The sequence below is a fragment of the Python bivittatus genome, unplaced genomic scaffold (assembly GCF_059951505.1).
Source record: "Python bivittatus isolate LINGU-HERP-01145 unplaced genomic scaffold, Pbiv_v1 ctg000080_np1212, whole genome shotgun sequence".
NCBI classification, from domain to species: domain Eukaryota; kingdom Metazoa; phylum Chordata; class Lepidosauria; order Squamata; family Pythonidae; genus Python; species Python bivittatus.
The window spans coordinates 38,017,441-38,042,295 of NW_028277035.1; the positions used below are offsets into that span (position 1 = coordinate 38,017,441).

At 37.9% G+C, this 24,855-nt stretch overlaps 1 protein-coding gene across 1 annotated transcript in view; it reads right to left on the reverse strand.

Moving 5' to 3' along the window:
* GLRA1 (glycine receptor alpha 1) overlaps positions 1–24,855 on the reverse strand; it is a 65,796-nt gene that overhangs the window by 30,161 nt on the left and 10,780 nt on the right. Inside the window, exon 2 of the mRNA XM_088134679.1 lies at positions 9,988–10,118. Coding sequence (XP_087990805.1) covers positions 9,988–10,118 — 131 coding nt within the window. The remainder of the gene's footprint in view (positions 1–9,987; positions 10,119–24,855) is intronic.

A 24,855-nucleotide genomic window follows, 5' to 3' on the forward strand; every position in this document is an offset into this window, starting at 1 on the left:
GCCATCTAAATATATAAAATAAATTAATTATTTTGTTGTGTCCTTTCTATTGATCAAGGAAAAGACACTGGAGTCAGGAGTAGTTTTTTCTGATTCTTGCTTTACTGAAACCTCTGGACTAACTTAATTGAGTGCAAGACTTACAACATACACAGACAGGCCAAGATAATCAAGTAAGAATATAAGATTACAAGTATGCAAATCAATAATAACAATCATAACCCAATATACTACAAACTTTCTTCCAAGGAAATAATTCCAAGGCAGCAGTTCAGAGTTACAGTAAATTGGAGATGATTGTAAAACATACATACACACAGAGCATGGTCAATTTTCTCAGATCTTTCACTTCCTTTCTTAAAAAATGACAAATTAAGAAAGAGTTTGAAAACTTAATTCAAAAACAAACCATCTCCCCCAAATCAATTTCCCAATTTTCATCCAAATCCTGCTTCAAAATCTAACTGATTATCTTTCAGTTAACAACTCCATCAATACTCATTACCTCCATTACATTCAATTTAAAATAAAGTGATATAGTATTTCCAACAGAATGAGGTAAAAATCATTGGATGGGGGCAAGTTGTGGAAGAAGTAAGGCCTGGAGAGTCAGAGAAAAGAGGTAGGGAAAAAGAGTAAAAAAGAAGCATAGGAAAATGAGTAGAAGTGGAGGTAGGGAGAAAGGAAGAAAAAGAACAATGGAAGACAAAAGGGGGAGATTTGCAGACCGGAATCAGGGGTAAGACAAGGACCAAATGGAACAAGGATTGGAAGAGACAGGAAAGAGAAAGGGAAGGGTATGTAAAGGGTAAGGAGATGAAAGGATGGTTCTCTCCCTTTCTCAACTTCATAGTTTCTATGTAGTGTAAACTGTGTCTCCAATAGAAGAGAATATCTGTAGTTCACAGTTGAACTGTGGAGTCCTTGGTGCTCTCTGAGCTTGGTTGTTTGCTTGCAGACATTTCATTACCAAACGACCAAGCTCAGAGAGCACCAAGGACTCCAAACTGGATTTCCTTCTTCCTCCATCTCCTCATGTAAAACACAGCAACTTATAATATTTCTCATATAGCCAGTTAGAGACACATAGTGCAGGGGATACAGATCATGACCATAATTTTATTCACATTTATAGAAGGGATGCTGTAGAGGAGAATAGAAATAGTTTTGGGGACCAGCTTTTTATAGTCGCTAAGTTCCTTCTTTCTGGCAAGAAGAGAGGGGAGAAAAGATACCCAGGGTAAAAACAGCCCCGCTTAAGCTAACTCAATTAAAAAGGAGAGTTTGTGATGACAAAAGGAGGGTATCCCATTGGTAAGAGATCATGGGGTAACAGAGATAGAACTTTTCCGTGGTGGTCCTGCATCTTTGAAATGCTTTCCCTAAAAAATGTAGAGCCACATCAGTGTAAATTTTTAAAAGAACTCTGGAAATTTAAACAAAAATCAGTCTGCTGATGTGATGTGTCATAAGAATATTTTTAACCTTTTTATTAATTAAGATTGTTTGTAATGAAATTGTTTGTATGGTTAGAATGAAAATTGTATATTTCATTCTAATACTTTAATATTTAGTATTTTATTTGCAATCTGCTTTCTGACCACAATAATCTCTCTTATCCAAAGCTCTCTCTTATTCAAAGCTTATACTGGCAAGACAAAAAGGGAGAAAAAGCAGAATTCTTCCTTTTTTAATTCATATTTTTCTCTAATTTTCCCCAAAGACTTCCAGAATGTTTAGATTTTGTGCTGTGCAACATCAGTAATTACAGCACTGGAGGAACATTGGTCATGGAACATTTTGCAGCTTCTTGGAGGAAGCTTGTAAAATTGGGTATCCATCCATCCATCCATCCATCCATCCATCCATCCATCCATCCCTCCCTCCCTCTCTTTTTTGTCTTCTTCCTTCTCACTTTCTACATAATTCCACATGTCTGCATTCTGAAACTACATTGAAGAAATGTGTAGAGTAGTACACTATTGTTTTATTGTAGGTATGTTTTCATGTTAATGAGAGCTACCTTACACAAGTAGTATGGCTTGCTTAGATCATTTGAGAAAGAGCAGCCAATTCTAGAGAGGGTGCTATGCACCAGAGTCAATACAGTATAGTCTTTAAAAACTTACAATGGTTGCCTGTTTTAGGACAAAGCAACTCAAAGTGAACATCCTATGATGTATCTCCTCCTCCTTGCTTTTAATTTTTTAACTTCAGAAAGGAAGAAAGAAACTGACCAACCCACTGTAGTCATGATTTCATTTTCATTTGACTAACCATTAAACTGCCTCAGTGACTTATTGACCTATTCATTTGAATGATATGCTCAGAGGCATATAACTCCAAACTCTGCAAAGATTCTTCTATGACTTTCATATGAATTGGATACTGATTTATTTGTGACAGATGAAGTCAGTAAACTGCCCCCATGGGGAGTTCATTGAAATAAATCTGGAATTAAATTATCTTGAATAAAATTACAATGCAGCTGCTTTCAGCAGAAGGGTATTGTATATATTTCATTAAATATTAAAGTTTAATTTCTTTGGTGTATATGTGCAGATGTGGGAAAAGTTTTCTCTAGTTTATTGGGTTTTTTGGACCTGCATAGATTTTTCTCATAGGATTTGATACATTTTCTTTATAAGGCACCCAAATGCCTTTGTATCATAACTATGGATTTTCAAAGATAGGACAATACTGATCAAGCTGAACTTGGAAGACATGAATTTAAACTCCTGCAGAACTATTGATTGGCCTTGGGCTTATCTCTCAGTCTTTGCCCCTCATCTATAAAAGGTTTCAGCTCTCTCATGGGGGAGAAAATACTGTAATTGCTCTCATTAAAATCATTCCCTCTGATAGCAAACTCAGGTGGTGAGTGCTAACTCAGTAATACATGAGGATTTCCCTTGAGCCACATTGTACAAGGAGCATCCTTGAGTTGTAATTTCTAGACAAAGGTACAGTTCTGAAAGCTGTTATCCCTGGTTTCTATGATTCCTTGCATTTTATAAATGTGCATTTTGTGATTTTTTAAAAACCAAAAGAACATTTAAATGCAATTTTGCTATATTTCCTGCCTCCCACCAGCCCCCAGTTTGGACTGATAAGGAAAAGGACAGAAAGGCCTTGTGCATGAATATGTGAGAAACTGACATCAGAACAGGAAAATCCATCCTTTGGTAATGCCAGTAGGGAGGAGCCAATAAAATAAAATAGAAATGAAAAGCAGTCAGAAGCTTTGGGGGCTGTTGGGTACAAGTGGAATTGTATAAGCACATGGTGGGTGCTCTTACAAAATGGCAGTCATGGGGCAGTCACCATATATCTTTCAGTTACAATAATTGTTACAAACATAAATCTATGAAAATATATTAGTATAGATTCACTTGAATTATATCCTCCTGGTTCTTCTTTGTGGATGCATTGCTTTCTGGCTGAGAGAGTATGCACTTTCCAAGCACACAATTAAGCACAATCTGTCTTCCCATTTATTCACAGTAGATCAGATGAAATTAAAGGAGTAATGCTGAATTTGATCACATGCTTGGAAGCTATAAATTATTGTCCCTGCCTGTACCTGCAGAACTACATCTCGAAAATTCTGTTGTGTTTATGAATCTACTAGATAACTTTCCAGATTCAGTTTTATAGGAGCTATTAACTTTCTTGTGGTTTCCCCAGAGTGTTTGCAAAGCCCTAAGTATTTATAGCTGCTTATTTTGGTCAATAGAAACAGAGTTAAGCTGCCATGTTCTTGAGTTTTACTGAACTATTTGATTGGATTTCAGCTTAACTTTAATAACAAATTTTGTATTTATCCTTTGTTACCTGCTGTGAGATACTGACATGGGCTGATCTTTACATTTAATGAAATGTGCATGTTTGCAACTAGACTGCAGGAGTAATTGCGATGGTTAATAGCGCTTTGAAATTATGTGTTTAGCATACTTCATTTATTTGTTCCTCCCAGCACTGAGGAATGTGCATTATAAAATCAGACCATAAGAGTAAGCTGATCTATGTCTCACTATTTGCTCTCAGAAATACTTAAAAAAAAAGAATATAGTCAAGTTACAAAGGATTCAGAGGAAAAGCATCGTTTGGTCCACTTTCCTATCTTAACCTGGCCAGTTTGCAAAATGAATACCCCCTTCCCCCTTTCCCAAGTATGAGAAATGAGGCTGAGAAAGAAAAAGTCGTTATAGCAAACAATCAGCAGATGGGAGAGATCACTGCAGACTTATCAAAGTAATGGATTCTCAGTCCATCTTGTAAACAACCTGGAAAAAAGACATTAAAAAAGCTTGAAAGAGACCCTGTCTTAATGAGCTCACCAATAAAGAAGAGCTAGAGGGTTCTCATGTTAGTTATCAAGATTCAGTACTCTAACACCTAATTCTTGGTGTTAAAATTCATTCAAGAAAGTCCATGTGAATCTTGCTCCCTTGATTGTGCTCTGCAGTTAAGGGGCTTGTCACCAAAGAACAAATAGATAATACATAGGAATGAAATAAATCTTGACAGAATTATAAAGAGCACAAAATATTGCCCATAGACAAAATTAAAGGCAACATGCCCATGTGGTTGGCAGAGAACAATAGTGGGAGAATTTGCATGACCTAGCCTTTTCTCTGAGGTGCTGTAAGCTGCAATGTTCATGTGCCAGCCCTCTGAATGCTCACATAGTCAAAATAATTTGACAAGCAGGATGTGCCATTTCAGTATATCCATCCATTCATCTCTTGAAGATTATAGCTGTCTTTGGTTTGCTGAATCAGAGTTGAATTAACCACATTCCTTGCTCATCTTTAGCCATACTGTTTGGAAATTCTGGGAGTTGTTACACCTAAGAGCTTTGGAAAAGCTGCTTTAGAATATGTTGCTGTTGTTGTTATCATTTACATTTATATCCTGCCTGACTGCCAGTGACTCTGGGCAGTTTACAAATTGTTAAAAAAAAAAATTAAAACAAGAAAACAACACAAAACAAAAAAGAATACAGATGGTAGAGATAACAACCCAGATGCGCACAAGGAAAAAGAAGAAAAGGGGGCTTCAGTCACCCTCACTAAATGCCTATGTCTGAGTTATTACTCTTGCTACATTATTCTGTCCTTTGCTGTGATATTTCCCAAAGTTGGGACAATAATTTCTTGGAAATTTGAATTTCAGTATCTTTGAATGATTGCAGGGATTTAATTAACAGGATGCTTAAGGAAATATCTTAACTGTGTTTGGTAAGCATCATAAAGCTCTACAGCATTGTAAGCATTCAAGAAAAGGCAAAAGTGTTTGCCCAAAAGCAGGTTCCACCCAAGCATTTTCTAGGGACACAAATATTAACTTGATGTATTAAATTAGTGATAGAATGGTAGCTAGTGAAAGATATTGGCTGCTAAAAAGAATTAGACATGTTAAGAACAATGACTGAGCTAAAAGCAGGTGAGTGTATGATTGTCTTTTCTGATTGGCCACATGCCAGTCTTGTGGGGTGTAAAGAAATGAACATCTTCTGCTTTCCTCAAAAACTTCCAAGTGGCTTCAGGGAAGTCCAAATTCACTTCCATCTTGGGCACCCAAGGTTTCTGAGCTTTATGAGTCACTTCACTTCTGAGCTTCCAAAGGTCCCTCAAGACCAGGCCTGGGGACCTCAGGGTGACAGGTGAACTTGTGAGGTGGCTCCATTATTATTAACATCTCCCCATCTATTTTTTTTTTTTTTGTATTTGCTCTGTTTTTATAGCTTTAATGTTTTTTAATAATTAATAATGAGAATGGTTTTAGGTATTTACTAATTGTTTTAGTTCTGTTGTACGCCACCCAGAATCACTGGCTTTGTGAGATGGGTGGCTATATAAATTAGACAAACAAACAAGCAAACAAATAAATAAAATATACTTGACATTCAAAGCTTGGTGGCTCAAGGTGCATGGTTGCCAATCTACTACAAGTGGGTGGATTGAATTGTAGAAAGTATTATTAGTGTTCTAGGTCAGTGACAGTCTCAGGAAGCTTGTACTAATAATTCCACATAGGATTTCCCTGTGGTCCCTCTGGGTGGCCTGACTGATCTTGGCAATAAAAGGTGCATTAGTCAGTATAACATCAACTGGCCATCTTCCCCTATCAAACATGTTACTTATCAGATGAGATTTCACACTGTGTTGAAAAAGAGCTCACATTGAAAGCGGCTGTTTTGGCTGACCTTGCAGGAGAATTGTGCTGACAGAATGTAGACAGATTGTCCAAGTTTGATGGAACTGCTGTTGCGTGAATTTCAGAGGATAAACTTTTTCATAGGATAAGAGGTCATCCTGGATAAACACTGGGTTTGTTAGAGGGGCAGTTGAGATCTATGCCATCTGAAAATCATCTCTTCTTTGATCTCGTAGCTCTCACTCCCCACTACTAACTGGGAATGTCAAGGTTACACAATGGCTTATTTTTCAGGTGATGCATGAAGTGTGGAAGTATTATGTAAGTACATGGGTTTAAGCATTGGTTTATGCGCCGGTTGCAGGCACCCAAGAGTTTGAAAGGTACATGTACTGTCTATATGACTTCCACACTTAACACACTAGTTGTAGAAACCATCGCTATAACCCCAGCGCTTTCTGCAACAATTGTAATATAAAGTCTACTAGAATCTAATAAACTCATTCAAATCCCCCTTTGTCTCCTTGTGTGTGCATGCATGATAGTAATGCATATGAAAATGTAAGAGATGATCATTTGTTGATAGATGTACATGGATTCAGGTGACATAGTTTAAAATAAAATATAATTACAATAAAGAGCCTTTCCAGCTGATTTCTAGTGACAGCTCAACTAAATTGCATTTTTCCACATTATTGTAATCCTTATAGTACTAAAGACACAGGGAAGTTATTAAATCGACTGCAGTGGCTAGGGGAAGTAACTGAAATATATGCTTTGTTTTTATTTTGCAGAGAGAAAAAAAATGATTTTTTAAAAAAGAAAGAAAAAGAAAAAATAGAAAGAAAAATAGAAAAGAAAGAAAAAATAAGATTATGGTAAAGAAAAATAAAAGAAATATATGAAGAAATGACTTCCCCCTTCATCACAACAAGTATAAACAATTTTAATAACTTATCTCCTTCTCTTAAATGCAACAAATGATTTCTTCTTCCTATATACCATCTGTTATCTATAAACAAATCCTTAGACCTTTGTCATATCAGTCCTGATGTCAGCAAAAATCCATTAAGAGTTACCAGAGATAACAACTTATCTATTTTAACCTTGATCAAATAAACTGACTTTATATTCCTTCCTTCTACTTGTAACAATCTTGATCTTTAGTCCCTTCAAATAATGTCCTAGAACTAGATTTTTTTCATTTTTTCTTTGTCCTTTCTCACAAAATTCTTCAAAGCTTTAACAAACCTCTTTTGTAAATCCAGTATAAGAAAATTATCCAGGTCACCCTCTTGGTTTGTTATTTGTATATCCCTTTTAATTATTAAGATATCAGCTGGGGTTTTTTTGTATGTCCAATGTAATATCTTTTTCCATGTCATTCTTGTAGTCTGTCATTTGTAAATTCACTTTCAAATCAATCTCAGTCTTGCCAGGTAAAGCTCTTTCCTCTTTCATAACATATTTTAAACACAGTCTATCTATAGATGCAGACACTCTTAAAATTAACTTCTGGGTCCATTGTTGAAAAATATCCTTCAGTATGTCCAATGGTAAAATACTTTGCTTCATTCTGTATTTGTAAGTCAAGTCTGAGTGTCCTTCTCCTTTAATTGTAGTTTCTGCTAGTTCCCTCTAGTTTCCAGTATTTAAAGTCTTATCTTATGTTTTTTCTTAAATATTTCAAAACAAAAGCATTTTCCTATGGGAAGGATTCTTTATAATTATTTCCAAAATCTGATTGCAAATTTATCTGGATGCTTAGACTTTTGTGATTTTCAAAAATCAAAGCTTTAATCACCCTTTTGTTGTTTATGCCCTTCCCCCACCACACCATTTTTTTAACGTCCTTAAACTTGTACTTAAAACTTCTTTCGCTAACGATTGAAGGAAACTCACCCGGTGCTGTAAAACCTGTTTATCCAAAGGTTCCTAATAGCTGAAAAGCAGTTAAAAAGCAGTTTCTGAAAGGGATTAGAAAAGGAAGTATGCAAACCCAGTGTCCTTTTAAAGACACTGACTGTGGTTTGAGCAAGATGGCTATTTCTTCATCTCCCAGAGCTCTAAACCTGGCAGAGACTGCTGTCATGCAGTCTCCTTGCAAGAAGCAACTGTCTGGAGCACTTGTGGGTGATCTTAAGTCCTCTCCTTGTCTGGAGAGGAATTACAAAGAGCTGGTCTACTTTCTGGCTCTTCATCCCACCCCAGTCGTCCACCATTTTTTCCCCAGAAGAGAAAAAAAGTATTTGAAATATTTTATGTATTTAAAATGTAAGTACTATATATTTAAGGGGTGCCCAGTGAAATCAACATATGATAATGTGCAAATAGGGAAATGGTGTTCCCACCTTCAGTCTATCACATAGACATTTGTTCTATGGAAGTCTACAATTAAAAGTATCATTTTGTTTATGTTTTATGTATTTATATATATTTATTGTTTTAATGTTTTGTGTGAGCCGCCCAGAGTCCCCCATTGGGGGGAGATGGGAGGAGAGAAATTTAATAAATAAATAAATTGATAGTAGATTTGGCAAGTTTTATTCTTGGGCAAAGGGAATTTCTCATTGATTGGATTGGAGGTTCACTGCAGTCATGCTCACCTGTCCCTAAGGCCCTCTCCAATAACTGGGTAAGCTTCAGTTGTGTTGAACTACAGATCCTGTTATCTAAACTAGTCCATCTATCCTTAATATATTGAAATGTAAGGAATGAAGTTGACAGTAAAAGATAGAATGCTAATATTCTGAGTTATTAAGACTTTGGCAAACACTTTCAGAGCATCTTCTGTTGAAGACAGAATACAATACTGAATATTCTCATATGTTGTAATCTTGTCTGTGTTTTCCTGGGCATGACTCATTGAATATAATGTAATGGAACACACTTGCTAGAGGATTTCGTTCAATCTACATTTTAAAGCAAGCCCATCTAATGTACACTTTCCATAACAATTGGAATTCAACGGATTTGAATATATTTATCCTTGGGATGCTCACGTTGTATCTGGCAATTCACAGGCAGTAGGACAGTCCTGACTTATGACTCAAGAAACATTAAATAGATGGATCTGTCTATTCCAATTCAATGTTTTAATCATTTTCCAAATTACTTGATTTATATTCAGCTTTTCTGTTTGAATTTCTACAATTTCTGTGGTACGCTAGCTAGAATTCTCTGAGCTGTGGTCCAGTACTTTTGGAATATACCGTGTTGGGAAAGGCTGTCAGGAGGCGTTTGTTAAACAGATGATAACATGATAATTTATTTGAATAAAACATACTTCTTGGAAGCAACTGCTATTTTTTCCCCCCAGAAATAGATTTTTTCCCCTTTCTGGTTACAGCCTTTTCTGCCTGGACCTACAAATACAGCAACATTCAGAAATGGAGTGGTATTATGACAGCCTATGCCACAAGTGGAAAAAATCACATTTTAAATGCTGTTTCCCCCCCTCCTTGCCCCACCTTTCCTGGAAGCTCAGGTAAAATCTTCTTAAAATGCTGGTTGTCTACTTTTGCAAAGCAATTATCATGTTTTTATTGCAGACAATTATTTGGAATTTCTAGGCAGCATCCCCAGTTTAAACCATTTCAGTCTGTTTTATCGCCTGCTTCTGTCTTTCAGCTACTGCTGTAAATCTAGTTTGCATCATTCACTGCATGCACTGAAAGGAGGAATGAGAATAACATGAAATTGTTACTTGGCAGGGAATGGAGTGTAATTTTATACTCCTACACAAAGCCTTTAATATTAATAAGCTTCTAAATCACGCTCTTATCCAAATAAAATGGAATGGAATTGGGAGGAAAGGCTGCATACCTTTAAAATTGGGCCTGATTCTGGCATCGTATCCTGATGTCCTTCCCATCAATTTATCCAGGAAATCTGAAGGGGACATAAGTTTAGGAGCGGATCGAGCTGCTGCTCCAGTTTCTTTGGAAGCGGCGAGGCTGAGCCAAAAAGAAAAGAGCAAGCAGAGATTGAATTAGTAGCCCATCTACTCTTCTTGAAGTTGTATCTTTTGTCCCATGCTATAGGATTTGGGACTAGCATTCTTGGTAGCTCATGCACTGTTCCTATTACAAGTCCTGATGAATACCTCTGTAAACTGTTAATGAAGTTGTTCTCTAAATATTTGTTTGCTTGGTCCAAACATTCCTGAACGTAGACTTCTACATAAGATCGAGTGAGGAAACAGTTGAGGAAAAGCCCTTCACCAAATCAGAGGTGTGAATTTTGGACTCTTACTTTAGTGGGGAAACAGACTGCGAGACTGCCCGTGTTCTATTATGGAGTATCCATTATCCTGTAATTAAATAGCAAATACCAAAGGAGAACATAAATTATGGTGATGCTCTCTTTTTCCAGGCTCGGTCCACTTCCCTTTGCACAGCATGGTGAGATTTCAGGGAGTGAAGGTTTCTAGTATCTAAGTTGATTAATATTTGAGGAAGAAATGTGCTGGTTTCAAGGCACCTCAGATAATCCAAGGTCTCTGCCTCAAGTCCAAACTTATTAAAAACAACATAATGAAGACCTTTAGCTTTCCAATTGCTTTGCACATGAAAAATGCTTAAATTGCAGACTTAAAAAATATTCATGTCTAAATCCTGTAACAGTGAATTTAAAAAGCTTGCAATAGATAGGCTTGCTGACCTTCTTCTGTGCAGCGCTGCATGCTGTGGGCAGTTTGTGCCTACCCACACACAGGTCCCACTGATATTTGTTAACCAACAAGGCTGTTAATCAGGCTGGTAGAGAAAAGAACAGATGCCTGGCTAGAGGAGGAAGTCTGGAAGATGGAGACTTGCATTCCTTTAGGGATCATGGACCTGTGCTTTCTTTCCTTACTTGCCATAACCTTCTGTCTTTTCATCTCTAATTCTCTCAGCTGAATATGCTTAGATTTAGGGTTAAGTCAGGTTTGCTTTCAGATCTGGGGTTTGGGGTTGGAAGGTCAAGTTTGGAAATTACACTATCTTAGAAGTCAGAATGTCTGAAGAAGGAAGTAACCCAGGATGAATTAAGCTTCAAAATTTGAATGTTAACAGATTTCCCCATCTTTTACTCGCTGTTAAAAGCATGGAAGATGGAGCAATCTACTGAGGGTCATTTGTGAACTTTTGACAGCTTGGTGGTTTAACAGAGATGGCTGTCTCTCCCCCATCTTCCTTGCCACTGAAATTCAGGGATTGAAACTCATGGCGCTTATGTAAATTATTAACAGAAGGACCTACATATATTATTATGGAAATGGCAGGTATTTTCTCATCCGTGCAACAGATTATCCCTTCATCATCTATCTAGCAAATGATAGCATAAAAGAGTCAAAGTTAAAATGTTTTGTCATGGTACACTAGTATGAAAAATTATATCATCTTTGTTTAGCACAATGTGTTAGCTTAGTGAATAAGTTGCAGTAGTGCCCTAATTTCAGTAATTACCACTGAAATTAAGTGAGTAGATTCAGAGGTGAGGAGGAGGAAGGGGGGGGGGGAGAGGAGGAGGAGGAGGAGGAGAAGGAGGAGGAGGAGGAAGAACTGTCATCATCTAGTTACCTGTATGGACTTCTTGTTCTAGTTGAGTCACACAACACACTTACAGTCTGATTATCTGAGACTAATTTTCTAGGTCCCCAAAGCATTCTAAGCTAGCCAAAGATGACTCATGGGCTAGGTATGATCTGCAACATTCCCTTTTTATCCTCAGAGACTCCCCAGAATGATGGATCAGTTTTTGGCCTTGTTTAAAGAAGGGAGCTCTTTAAAACCTAGGGCAGTTTTCCCACTGGCGTTTAAGGGGCAAAATAAATTCAAGGATTAAAATACCCCCTTTGTTCCATATGTTTTCCCCAAACAGGTTGGAATTTTTGACCCTGCCCACTGTAATAACATCACAGTATCACAGGCCTTGCAACCATCAGAAGCCAGACAAATTGAAACTGTGTCACCTGACTACTAGAAAGGCCACTAAGCTAAAATGTGGTTGGTTAGTTTATAGCTGTGCAAACAGAGTCCTGGAAAGGGTAGGATGGAAGGCCACTGCAAGGAAGAGGAGGAAAGGCCAGATCAGACCAGGTGTGGGTCTTCTCCAGAGATATGAGCATCAGTAACTACTTGACAGTGCCAGATATTGTAATGAGTAAATGTGATTAAATAGGTCATACTGTCAGTCTTATTAAATATGAAATATTTAATATTATTAATATGATTCTTTTCTTAATGGCAATACTGAGAGACTGTACTAAATAACATTTTTGTGTTTTCTTAGTTGTGAGCATTTAAAAAATGTAGCAGTTTTATCTGAACGCCACTTGTAGTGTTAATGCCATCAGATGTTTATGAATCTGAATGGAAGGGTGTTTGGTTGGTTGGTAGGGAGAAACCTGGGGTGCATATGTGAGGGACCCCATTTTGTTCTTCCAGGAAAACAAATAATCCTGAAGCAAAATATCATCAGAAAGAAATTTTCCACCCCTCCCCACCTTCCCTAAACATCCAATTCTCAGGCTTAGAATAAAAGGTCTAAATCTGTGAAAACACTTCTGCTATTGAAAGCAAACACAATGTGCTTGCAGATTTTCAAATTTAAAAAAATGCATTAACTATATAATTTTGAACATTTTTATTCAGAGGTGAATCTCATTGAGTTTGATGGCATTCACTCAATATTTATATAGTTTTGCAGCCTAAAGAAATGGGACCTTCTTATTGGGGTGAAAAGATTGTCTATATATTCTGAGATCAAAGGTTATGAGTGATTTAAAGACACAATTGCTGTATGAAACAGACGAGCAAATCCTACCAAATTCAAGTAATAGAGGCCAAAGATAATAGTCATGAATGTTAAGGAACTTCATTGTGAAAGCTTTGCATTTGAGCCCCTTAACATTCATGAGCATTATCTTTGACCTCTAGGAAATAATTAATGGAATAATTTTCTGCAAATGATATTGAGTTATTCCTCATCTTCTCCTTTGAACTTATTTTTCTTTCATGCCACCAGTAAAGTTTCTGAAAGGTGGGATTCAGGACCAGAAATGATCTGGAATATTAAATCTGACTGTATCGCTCTTTCCTAGAGAGTGTCTCTCCCTCTGGAATGACTCCATTTATTCCTCATTTAAACTGATAGATACCTCTACGGTGCATTCCACCAAGCTTCATTTCTGTAGAGGAGTCATGCTTTCCATAACAATATCATAAAATAACAATAGCCTTTTATGGAGTCCATATTTAAGCTTAAGGTCCTTTGAGAAGGTAGGTATTCCCAGTTACACCTAGGTCTATCTTGCTGGCTAGAGTTTTCCCACATGTCAGTAACTCAGAAAATGCAGAACCTCTGTGTATACATGGGAATACATGTGAAAACACATTGCTTAGAAGAATGTATCTGAAATAAACTACATATATAATACACACATACTGTAACTGTATATGGGAATGACCTTGGGAGACAAGGGGAAGAGTCACAGCCAGGGCAACAGTTATGTAACCTTACAATAAAGTAGAACTAGTACTTCTGAGTGTGCTTCTTGTCTGGACTACCCTGCAAAGCTGACATCAATCTTGCAAGTCTGAAAGTACATTTCTCCCCCATCGTCTTTACAGCCCAAAAAACTAGGGAGTGTCCCTTCTGAGACATTTGCCACACCCCCATTCCTTCTGTGGGCTCAGCTGCCACTTATCTGACTGTTGCCCTGGCTGTGATTCTTCCCCTGTCTCCCAAAGTCATCCCCCTTCCCCCCATGAATTATAAATATCATACTGATTCAAGCATGGCATCTGTTGTAAATTGAGAATAGTTAAGATTAATTTTGAAAAAGAAAAAATAGGTGTGGGTATGGTGGAACATGCATGAAAAATCTACATTGTATATTTAAGTGCATTAAGAATGAAGGAAGTGTTTGTATTTTAAAAAAAGCAAATATCTTCTCTAGATCAGTCTGGAGGAATATACTGTGGTTAGTTTAAAAATTAGTATCTGGGCTTTACAAGCTCAGGAGTAAGTGGGGAGAAAGGAAATCAATAGTGGGCTATAAATCTGCATTCCAAAAAAGATTCTGCATGAAAATGAGCCGAGAGGAGAAAAAATTCAATTTAACAGCAAATGAGTTGGTGCCCAAAAAAATCCTGCCAGTTCAGCAATGAGATGCCAGAAAATGCAATATACTGATTTCTTCTCATTAACCATGGGCTATAGAAAGTCTATGGGGAATGAGGCAGTAAAATATAAAGAGTTTGTTTAAAAAAGAAGACAACCCAAAGATCTTACATGCGTGAGATGAAGCAAAGGGCAAGGCAAGAGCAGATATTTTTCTTCCTGTATGTACAGCATTGATTTTAGCATGCAAGGAAAGTCCACGGAAAGGCGATTCCCAACAGTATAGGAGCTCAAACTATTTCCTTATGCATAGTAAAGGCACTTACATGTGGCCACTTTTATCTGCAGCAAGCACAATGCTGTCTTGAGAAAAGAGTTCTGGGATAACCAAATGAATAATATATTCTGTGAACAATATGGAACTTATTTTTATGCCTACATTATGTAAAATATACAGGGATGCATAGATGCATGTAGAATTGGGGCATAGCAATGCAGGCAAAATGCTTGGATTATGAAGAAATTAAAATCAGCTGAGTTCAAGGCTCTCAGCTTTACTATTAATTAATAATGTGAATTCTGTGATGACAAATGGAAAATATGGCAGTAAAAAAAAATGTGGGAACTTCTTAAATTAATGCTATGTGGCTTATTCAATCCAGTCCTCATAGTGGATTATCATGCTTGCAATATTTACAGGCAAATACTGTTCTTTTCTTAAGGTCAGAGGGATGTAAGTCATGGTTTATAGGGGTAAAGCAGGAATGAATGCACAGTTTCCTTGGGTAAAAACCGAATATAGTATATGTATATACTGTTTATGTATGAATGATATAGAAGCCATTAAAACACCAGCCATATGGAAAAGTCCATCATCTCTATCTCTTTCCATACCATGAGGTGCATATACCCAAACTTAAGTATAATTTCTCACTGTGGCAGTTGCGAGATCAGTTTGCTAAGATGGTAGGAGCCAAAGGTTTGAGAAGTTGCACACCTTGTGTATCCACTGTATTACAATCTACAGCTAGGCAGGATGTTCCTCCCCAACATTTGCATCCCCTAGCAAAATATGGATCTGTATGTAAAGACAGTTTTGGAGGGTGGGAGGCAAATATCTAGAATATTGGTTTAGCTTTAAGTACAAGTTGGCCATAAGAAGAAAAACCTTAAGCTGCTTCAAGAAAAGACCTAGCTTATTTTCTGGAACAGGAGTTCTCTGAGAAGGATATTGTTCCCATGAAATGATAGTTATAGATGTAAGTATTACATCAATATTTACTTTGGGATATTATAAATATATTATCATGCTAGTCATTTCTCTCCTTCCCTGGCCTAACAATTCATTTCTGAGCCCAATTCAAATAGTTATTTTTTCCCCAAGTGACACTATACATGGCTTGGAGTTTGAATAACTAAAATCAGCTATGAAAGTCTGACTCAGGCTACTGAATACTTTTTCCTTCTGCATTCTTACCCAGCAAGAAGATAGATTAGCAATGACCATCCAGTGAATTGCACTGGAAGGGGAAAAATATATGTCAGGACCAATACTGGTATGATCCTGCCCCAACTCAGATTACATTGGAAGAAAAAATGATTCAGGTTGCTGTAGAACCCCAGTTTTCTGGCACTTCAACATTGCCAGGAAACCTTTGTCCCTTCCAACCTTGGACAAGCATTGGATTCATTCTGCTTTCTAGTCTCATGCCCTTGTCTGGGAGATTCAAAAATTACCCTGGTTATTAGGGTACTCTCTGAAAGACCCTAGCATTATAGGTTAGCACATTTTAATCGATCAGTCAGAATTAATCAGTAGGATAAAAACAGGCACAGGAAAGGTGAGCATATGTTTACCAAACGTTTGCCTAACAGTTATGATAAAAAAGAACTTTCAAAAACCAAGCTAAATGCAAGAAGCACCATATCTACTGAAAACAGTGAGCTGTACTACATTTTAGAAAGTACAAGTAGTAACATTACATGATTTAGTAGCCCAGGGACAAATTCAGTGCAGAAAACAAGTATTCCTTTCTTTTTTTCTATTACAAAAATAATGGAAGGAAACCCACTTATATTTTTCAGCTATCCATTTCAAGCTTGAATTCACATAACTTGATAGTATGATGGTTATTGTCAATAAATTTTATTTTCCATTAACAGGTATTGCTTGGGTTGATTGCCGAGAGGTATTTATGATAGGGAAGGCATAGAAGGTTTACCATCTGGTCAAATTTATAAATGACAACTATAACCTGGGACAAAATCATGTAAAAAAACTGGGACAAAATCAATCATTTTAAAGTTCCTTGATTTCATAAAAAGGATTTAAGCACGTGCTTCTGCTGTCCTCTAAAATCAGTGTAAGTCCAAGTACTTTACAGTGCTCTGATAAGTTCCTATAGGTCATTTCCCTGCTAGTGACTTATAAGTCAATTCTGCACTAGCAATTTACAGCATCTTCTAAAGTCACCCAACTATCATTTTTTCCAAAATAACAGTAATGCAGACAAGCTTTATTTCATACTAATGATGGCTGGGCTATGCCATGAAGATGCTGTAAGTTACTAGTATGGAAATAACCACGATGTCTTCTAGATTCATCCAACCATCACTCTTACAGAAATGAGGCAAGGCCATATATTGCTTCAGTGATAGCTGGGTGATGATATGAAAATACTATAAGTCCTTAACATTACTTTTCATATTTTAAAAGGCTTTAAGCCCCATTTTAAGGTGAATTGATTAACCAGATGCCTTAGTAATGGTTCCTTTTCTCTTGGTATAAAATCTAATAATCTTTCCAGCCAACCAATCTGTAAGGAGTAGACAATGGGGAACTGCTTCAGCTGATGAACTATTGGAATCCACGGTGTCATGATTTACCTTACTTGACAATGACAATGACAATAGAAATGGTGGAGTGTGACAGGAAGTAGAATATATGTCATAGTCTGATAAGTTGCTATGCAATGCCTGCTCACTACTAATTAATTTAAACATCATACGTATAAATTGTATGATTAATAAATAGAGATGTGGATCTCACTAGACAGACCCCAGAAAGCAGAGAACTTGTTCCAACAAGTGCTTTTTCTTCACTGAGCCCTTAAATATACCATGGTCTTTCAGAGAGTATCGTTAAGAAATGGAGTATCTTCATGGGGAAGTCCTCTGATGAGCAGCATTGTCATTCTGTCATCTTTCCTCCAAATTTCAAAGGGCTTGCTGCTTCCACCTGATGTTACCCAGCAAAATGACTGCCACTACTGGCTCAAAAATGGAACATTCTGATTTGGGTTCATGTTGGTTACTGGATTTGGTTTTATTATCAGGACTCCTGTTGTCTGCCCTGTGAGCCCTTTGGACTCAGTTGGATCTTCAGCATCCACTGTTGGTATTTCTGGCAAGTCAGGGCAAGATCACACATTTCTTAAGCCTCTAAGCACTTTTTTTTTCTTCTGTATGATGCTATTAATGCATCTTAAAATGTGAATGGCAATGCATTCTAATTAGTTCTCATTGGACTGATGCACCTGATATCATCAGGAAATTGTGGGTTTGAGCTCCATCCTTCTCCAAATTGTCACTACTCATTGGCTTCTACCCTAGCTGGGTCTCTGTGCTAGCAGGGTCTTGGTCTATGTGGAAAGAGGCACGTAAGCAGCTGTGCACGTAAAGTCCCACTTAATGCAGGCATTCTCATAGTATGCATGGATGTATCTGCTGATTCAATGTCATGGTATTACTTTGGAGAAGGGTGGTTAGATGAGTACTAACTCCTTTTTCTTCATGGGAGTTTTTCTTATTTTATTTACATTTGACTTTGGCAGTTGTGGGTAGAACCAATTCCTTCCCCCTCTCTTGATATAGTATCTTAGATACTATATACTCTTAGTATAATTTCAGATCATAGAATCATAGAATCAGAGGGTTGGAAGGGATCTTAGAGGCCTTCTAGTCCAATCCCCTGCCCAAGCAGGGGTCCTCATGCTATCTTGGACAAATGGTCGTCCAACCTTTCCTAGAAAACTGATCAATTTGACCTTCTGTTTGCAAATATAATTACTAAAGCAAGAATACGGTGACATGAATTTACCTCAACACTCAGTTACTTTGTGTAATTTTCAGTAAAAGTAAAAACTAAAGGGGATTTTTTTGGGTGCAAAATGTACACACAAATGTAGATGTGTTTTCTGATTACTGTATGTGGATTACCTACAATAAATCAATTATCCAGAATAGTCTTTCCAAGCCTAGTGGCCTCCAGAAGTGTTAAACTTTTTTCATACTGATTGGGAATTCCAGAACTTGAAGTCTGTCACACTGGGAACCTCAGAGACAGACAAGAAACTGGTTGAAGAATTTGACTGGATCTTACCAATAAATGTGTGTGACCATTAATGTATATTAGAAACATACAGAACAAAATATTTCAGGATGTCCAAATGCGTGTATTTGACGACTATTAAGAAGTTAATATTAGAACTGGTCAGAATAGGAACAATTTAAATGGATTATCTAACTGGATAAAAATACCAGTTGACAGTCTTTAGCGCAGATATCAAATTCCTGGACTAGAACAGATTAAAGATCTAAAGAAATCACTTTGCTTGTGGCATTCTGCAGTCTGTAAAAGTGATGACAATATTCAAAGTTAAAGGATTCAATCCACTCTGAACACTTTAGGTGTTTCCTGTTTTCTTCTAAAGACTTTTGAAAAAAAAAATTATGCTGAGATAAATGCCAATTACTTTAGCTGCTTTATAGCGTCCACATGCACATCGTATGCTGGTTTTATAAATGTATGCAGTGCTATCTTATTGGATGCCACTAGTGTTTTGGAGGGTCTGAGGTTTTTGATCCATAGGAATTGGTCTAACTATGAGGCTTAGATAATTTTTAGGTAGGGTTGAAGCTATTTTTTCTAGTAGAAGTTACAGGTGGCAGGACAGAAAAGCAACTATATGATGTAAAATAGTAAAAATAAAAGTGTCTTATTGCTAAAACACAGTTGTCCCTTGGCCTGCTGCCCGATTCATCCTATCTCAAGGTAATTTCCATAGATTCTGAACTGTTGAGACATCATATATCTTGATATCAATAACTAGTTGATTGTGGAGTGAGTGGCATTTAACAAAATGGACACATAACTGGCTAAGAAATCATACTTACAGAGTGCACATCAAACTAACATGAGGTATCAGATGGGTACCACAAGATTCAGATCTGAGTCTTGCACTCTTCAACATATGAAGAGATGGCTTATAAAATTTACAGATACCAAGTTGGATGGGATAGCTATATTCTGGAAGACAAAAATAAGATTCAAAATGACCTTGATAGGTTATAGAAATGGGCTAAAAATAATTGAATTAAATGATCTAAAGACAAATTCAAAATATTAGGAAATTAAAAAAATCAAGTGCACAGGCACAGACTTGGCTCTCCCCCCCCCCCCCTTTTGTGTGCCTTTGAGTCAGTGTTGACTCCTGGTGACTGCTTGGACAGGTCCCAATAGTTTTCTTGGCACCATTTCAAAAGTGGTTTGCCCTTGCTTTCTTCCTAGGGCTGAGAGAGAGGGACTGGCCCAAAGACACCCAGCTGGCTTCTTGACTAAGGAGGGACTAGAACTCATGGTCTCCTGGTTTCTAACCTGGTGCCTTAACCCCTACACCACTCTGGCTCTCAGCTTGGTTATCGTATCTGTAAAACAATCTTGGAACAGTAGTTTTATAAACTGAGTATGTGTCAGCAGTGTGGTATGACTGCAAAAAAAGGCAAATGCAATTTTAGACTGCATTATCAAAACTATAATTTCCAAATCATTGGAAGTAATATTTCTGTGTTAGTCAGGCCCTAGACTAAGTATCAGGTCCTAATCCAGGCATCACATTTAAAAAGGATTCAGAGAAAATGAACAGATTACAGAAAGACAATAAGGATGATCAAAGAAAGAGGAAATGAAGGAACTGGAGAGATGACTTGAGTGGGGATATGAATAACTTCAAATACTAGGACAGAAGAGGTTTGAGACTATTGTTTCACAATCCAGAACACAGAATAATGGATTTAAATGACAGAAGAGCAGATTCTAGTTGAAAGGGTCCTAACTGTAAGAGGAGTTCTGGGAAACTGGGGAAAACAGTTACCCTCAGAGGAAGTAGGCTTCTACTCTTCACTGGATGTGTTCAAGTGGAGGCTAGACAGCCAACTGTCTGGAATGGTATATGATAGATTCATCCACCAAGCAACTTGATGGCTGGGGAATTCTGGGAATTGAAGTCCACACCTCTTAAAGTTGCTGAGGTTGAGAACCACTGGTCTAAATGACCGTTCTGTAATACCTGGGAATTCTATGATTCTTTGTTAATCTAATGTATAAACATGGCTAGTTCTGTCAGCTTAGAATGGTTAGGACCCCCTCCCCCCTCAACGTTTTTAGGTAACTAACAGAATTTTGGACTTCCATTTGGTTGAACCCATGTTTTGTGACATAGTATTGGCCTAATGTAGTCTTTATGAAGAACCCCCCCCCCAAACTGTAATTTGCCAACACACTATTTTCCACCTTAAAAAAAAGGAAAAAGAAAACTTGTGAATATGCATATAAACTTTTCCAGGAAGCTCTACAAATATGTTGTATGGAAGTATGAAAAATATGCTTTGTGGATGTCAGGAAATGTATGTACAGAAGCTAACATTTCTCAGTTGGAAATAATCATTGCTATTATCTGAATGATTTTGGAATTGTACATCAAAATGTACTATTTTTATTAAAGGCTATGGATGAAGTTCTTTCACTAAGTGGGTAATATGAAGCTAAAAAATATATTTCATTTAAAAATTAAACAGTAAATGCCACTGAATTTGGCATATCATTGATCTGCCCTATACATGCCAGTGTATGTGCCAGAATCTGGACAGCAGTTTTTCTGAATATAGTAGGGGGTTTTTTGGACAGCTGAATACATCACAAATCGATCAGATAAATACATTATTCTTCTAGTAGAAGATTAATCAGGTACATAAAAAGCAAAAACTCAGGATCCCCTTTCTCTGGTACATTCATGTCTACAAATAGGTCTGGGCTACAGGAAATGAGATGAATGATGCAAAGACGTTTCATAGTCTCCACTGTCAGCAAATTTCTCTTTACCAAGAAAACGGAAGGTTATAATATTTCAAGTCTTGTCTTATCATTCCTTTTTCTCAGTCAGATCAATTCAGAAATAATCCAACAACAAACCAGGATGTCTACTGTTCTGATCTCAAGCATACTTATGGCCTGTTTGTCCTTGCAAGTTATTTTCACATGAAGACAGTGAGAACACAAAAGGGCACTGCAAAGCTGCTGGCCAGGAGGTGTCTGCTTGAAGAGGCTGCACATAACAGATGCTGCAGTTTATGTAATACTAGTGGTTTGTCTAGTCCAGTGTTGTCCAAACTTGGCCACTTTAAGATGAGTGGACTTAAACTCCCAGAATTCCCCAGCCAGCCATGCTGGCTGTGGAATTCTGGGAGTTTAAGTCCACTCATCTTAAAGTGGCCAAGTTTGGACAACACTGGTCTAGTCCAATAAAGCTTTTGCATGAATGTCACCTAAATATGAATACATACAAAGGAAGCTATGGAAGTTGGTAGTCTAGGGATCTTACTGCCTTGCCATTACTTCAGCTTTCTCTTTAACCTTGAGTAAATTATATGGTTCTTCTTTCAAAGGTATGGAAATTATTAAGAAAGTGAGTTATTTTAATCCTCTCTATTTCCAACAGAGACCTATGCTTGGAGACCCTAAATGCTAATCTCTCATGCAGAAGTACTATTTCCACAGGTTGGGAATGCAAAAGATGAAATCATAGATCACAGCCAACATAGCAAATTTCCCCCAACCTAGTTCCTTCCAGATGTAATTATATAGCATGGCTCAAAGCATTCCTGGGTAGCATGGCTATCTTGAGAGTGAAGTTCTGACTCATGGAAGTACCAGCTTAGAAGAAGCTGGTATAAAGAACTTTAGAATAATAAATGATGGATGCTCCAGACTCATGAGTTGCAAAATAAATTCAGAGATACATGTCCTATGTTTTGAGAAATAGCCAGAGGAAGAATCACACACTTACAAGGGAGATCATAATGCTCCAGGGAGAGATCTGTGTCACATTTGTTTGTAAAGTTGCCGTAAAATGATGTTAAAACACCAGCATCCTGATCATCTCTGGGGTAATTCCTCTGAAGAATGAAACCAGTTTAAAAAATATGGAGGGAGGCAGGCTGCATAAATATAACTGAATGGGCAACCTGCCTTATCTCTAGGTGGAAAGAAAGAGATCTCTGTCTCCCTCTTTGAAATAGAATAATCTCTGAGAAACGGTACTGACTATCTTGATCTCAAAATGTTTGCAACTGCTTTGGTTTTTGAGCTTCCTCTCCTCCCCTCCCCTCCCCTCTTCCTATCCAGCACATGTTTTTTTCTGATTTTTTCCCCAATTCCCTTATGCCTGTCACATTTTATTCTTCTTTCCCTTGTCTACCCTTTTTTCGTCTAGAAGCTTGAGCCCATCCTGCACATCCCTTTTGGGCATCTCCCATTCACTCACATCTCTCCCCATTGTTTGCATTTTAATTCAATATTTTCAGATAACTGACGGCTTTAATCTCTAGTGGCTTCTGCTTAAACCATTCTGCATACACCTTGAAGCAAGGACTGGTGTCCACTCAAACTTTCTCCAGGGTGTTGTTTCTACATTTTGTATTAGCATTTCTTCAGACCCAGTCTGGTTTCTGTGGCATAAATAATAATAGATTTTATTTTAAAATGCATAGTTTTTTAAATAAGAGATTAAATATTAAAATGGACAGTGTAGTCTATATTTGTATATAATTCAATTAAAAACAATCCAGGCCTATTTTTAAATGCTTTGGGGTGTGTTGTGTGCTGCCTTTGAATTGATAGCCTTCTGCAGATATAAAGGAGATTTTATTGCATCTGAGCTACTTTCCCTCTATTTATGTCCCCACAGCTTTAACACACACACAGACACACAGACACACCCGCCATGTACATGCCAAGAGAAAATTCTATATATGCTTTTGTGCCAAACAGGAAAAAGGTAACAGTATTTCACAAATGTAAATCCTGAAAGGAAGGTGGGCAAGGGATTTGGGAAGCTCTATTTGCTGACTCATATTTTAGGGGTTCATGGATGCCTGAGCCAATATATTTAGTCCTGAAGATAGAGTCCTCAAGGAGGCAAGATGCCGAATTCTATATGAAGCATAAAGAGATGATGTCAGTTTACAGATGGTGGGGACTGTTGATGATAAATGACCCGCAAGGAGGAAGGAAATGCACATAAATAATAATCTGCAGACCCAAAATGGAGCTGTATCCCTCTTAAAATCACAGATAGGATGCTTTTACAATGGATTAAGCTATTATGGGGCATTACTTCACATTTATGGTTTAGACAGCTTGTTTGCTGAATCTACACCCTGAGCAGCACGAGGGTGCACATACTGAAATGACTCAAGCTGTCTTCCTTTCCCGGCTTTAGCTGGCTGCAGCTGCTTGTCAGCCAAAACAGGCACCAGGCTAAGTCTTTGTGTGCTTGAAAAAAGGGCTCAGTTGAAAAAGCACTTGGGCCCCCCAGGAAGATGCTGTGCAGATGCCCCATCATGGCGAGACACCCTGGCCATGCACACCAAGGGCAGAGGGAGAGGGCACGCTCTCTCTGATGGCAGATGTCAAACTGCCCTTGTGTGGAACGGGAGCTGCTGCTGCTGCTGCTGCTGCTGCTGCAGGAAACCATGGCAAAACTGAAGCCCTGGAAGAGCAGAGCACGAAGCACGGTGCTTCCGACTGCAGCAAACTGCCTGTGCCCATGGAGCCTCCCATCCCCCGTGGCTCCTTCCTGCTAAAGCTTCTTGGAAACCCGTGAAAGAGCCCAGGCCCAACTAGGCTGATGAAACCTGCAGGCAGGAGCAGTGACGGAGGCCAGGTGACCCCAGGATGGCTTAGCATCCTGGGGCTGGAGGAAAGAGAGCCTTTCCATGGCAGCAAGCCTTTTGCTACAAGCGGCTACAAGCAGCCTATAGTGGAGAGTGGCTTTTCCACATCCCAGGCCCACAGTTAATGATGTCCTTTCTGCCCCATGTCACCTTCATGTGCTGCTGCCACCAGGCTATTTTCTCGTTTCTCTAACGAGCACGGCCATGCAGGGGGAGCACTGCTGTCATCCCCCTGATAGGATGCAAGTGGCCATGGCGTTAATTAGAAACGGGCTGCTCACTCTTTGCTGTATTGTATGTTCGTTTAGTGTAGAAATGTTGCTTTTTATACAGCTTCTATTTGAAGTCAGGCTGGCTTTCTTGCTTTTTCTTGCTTTTTAGTATGGAACCCATTTTGATTTTACACTTTGAAAATGACACATTAAAATACCTGTCTCCAATGATGAAAACCCTTGCTTGTTTTTTTTTCTTTTAATTATAAGGAAAAATGAACTTTATTAATCAAGCTTCCTATCAGTGGCTTTCTTGAGGACCGAGCCTGAAAATTATACAGGCAATTAGAAATGATCACTG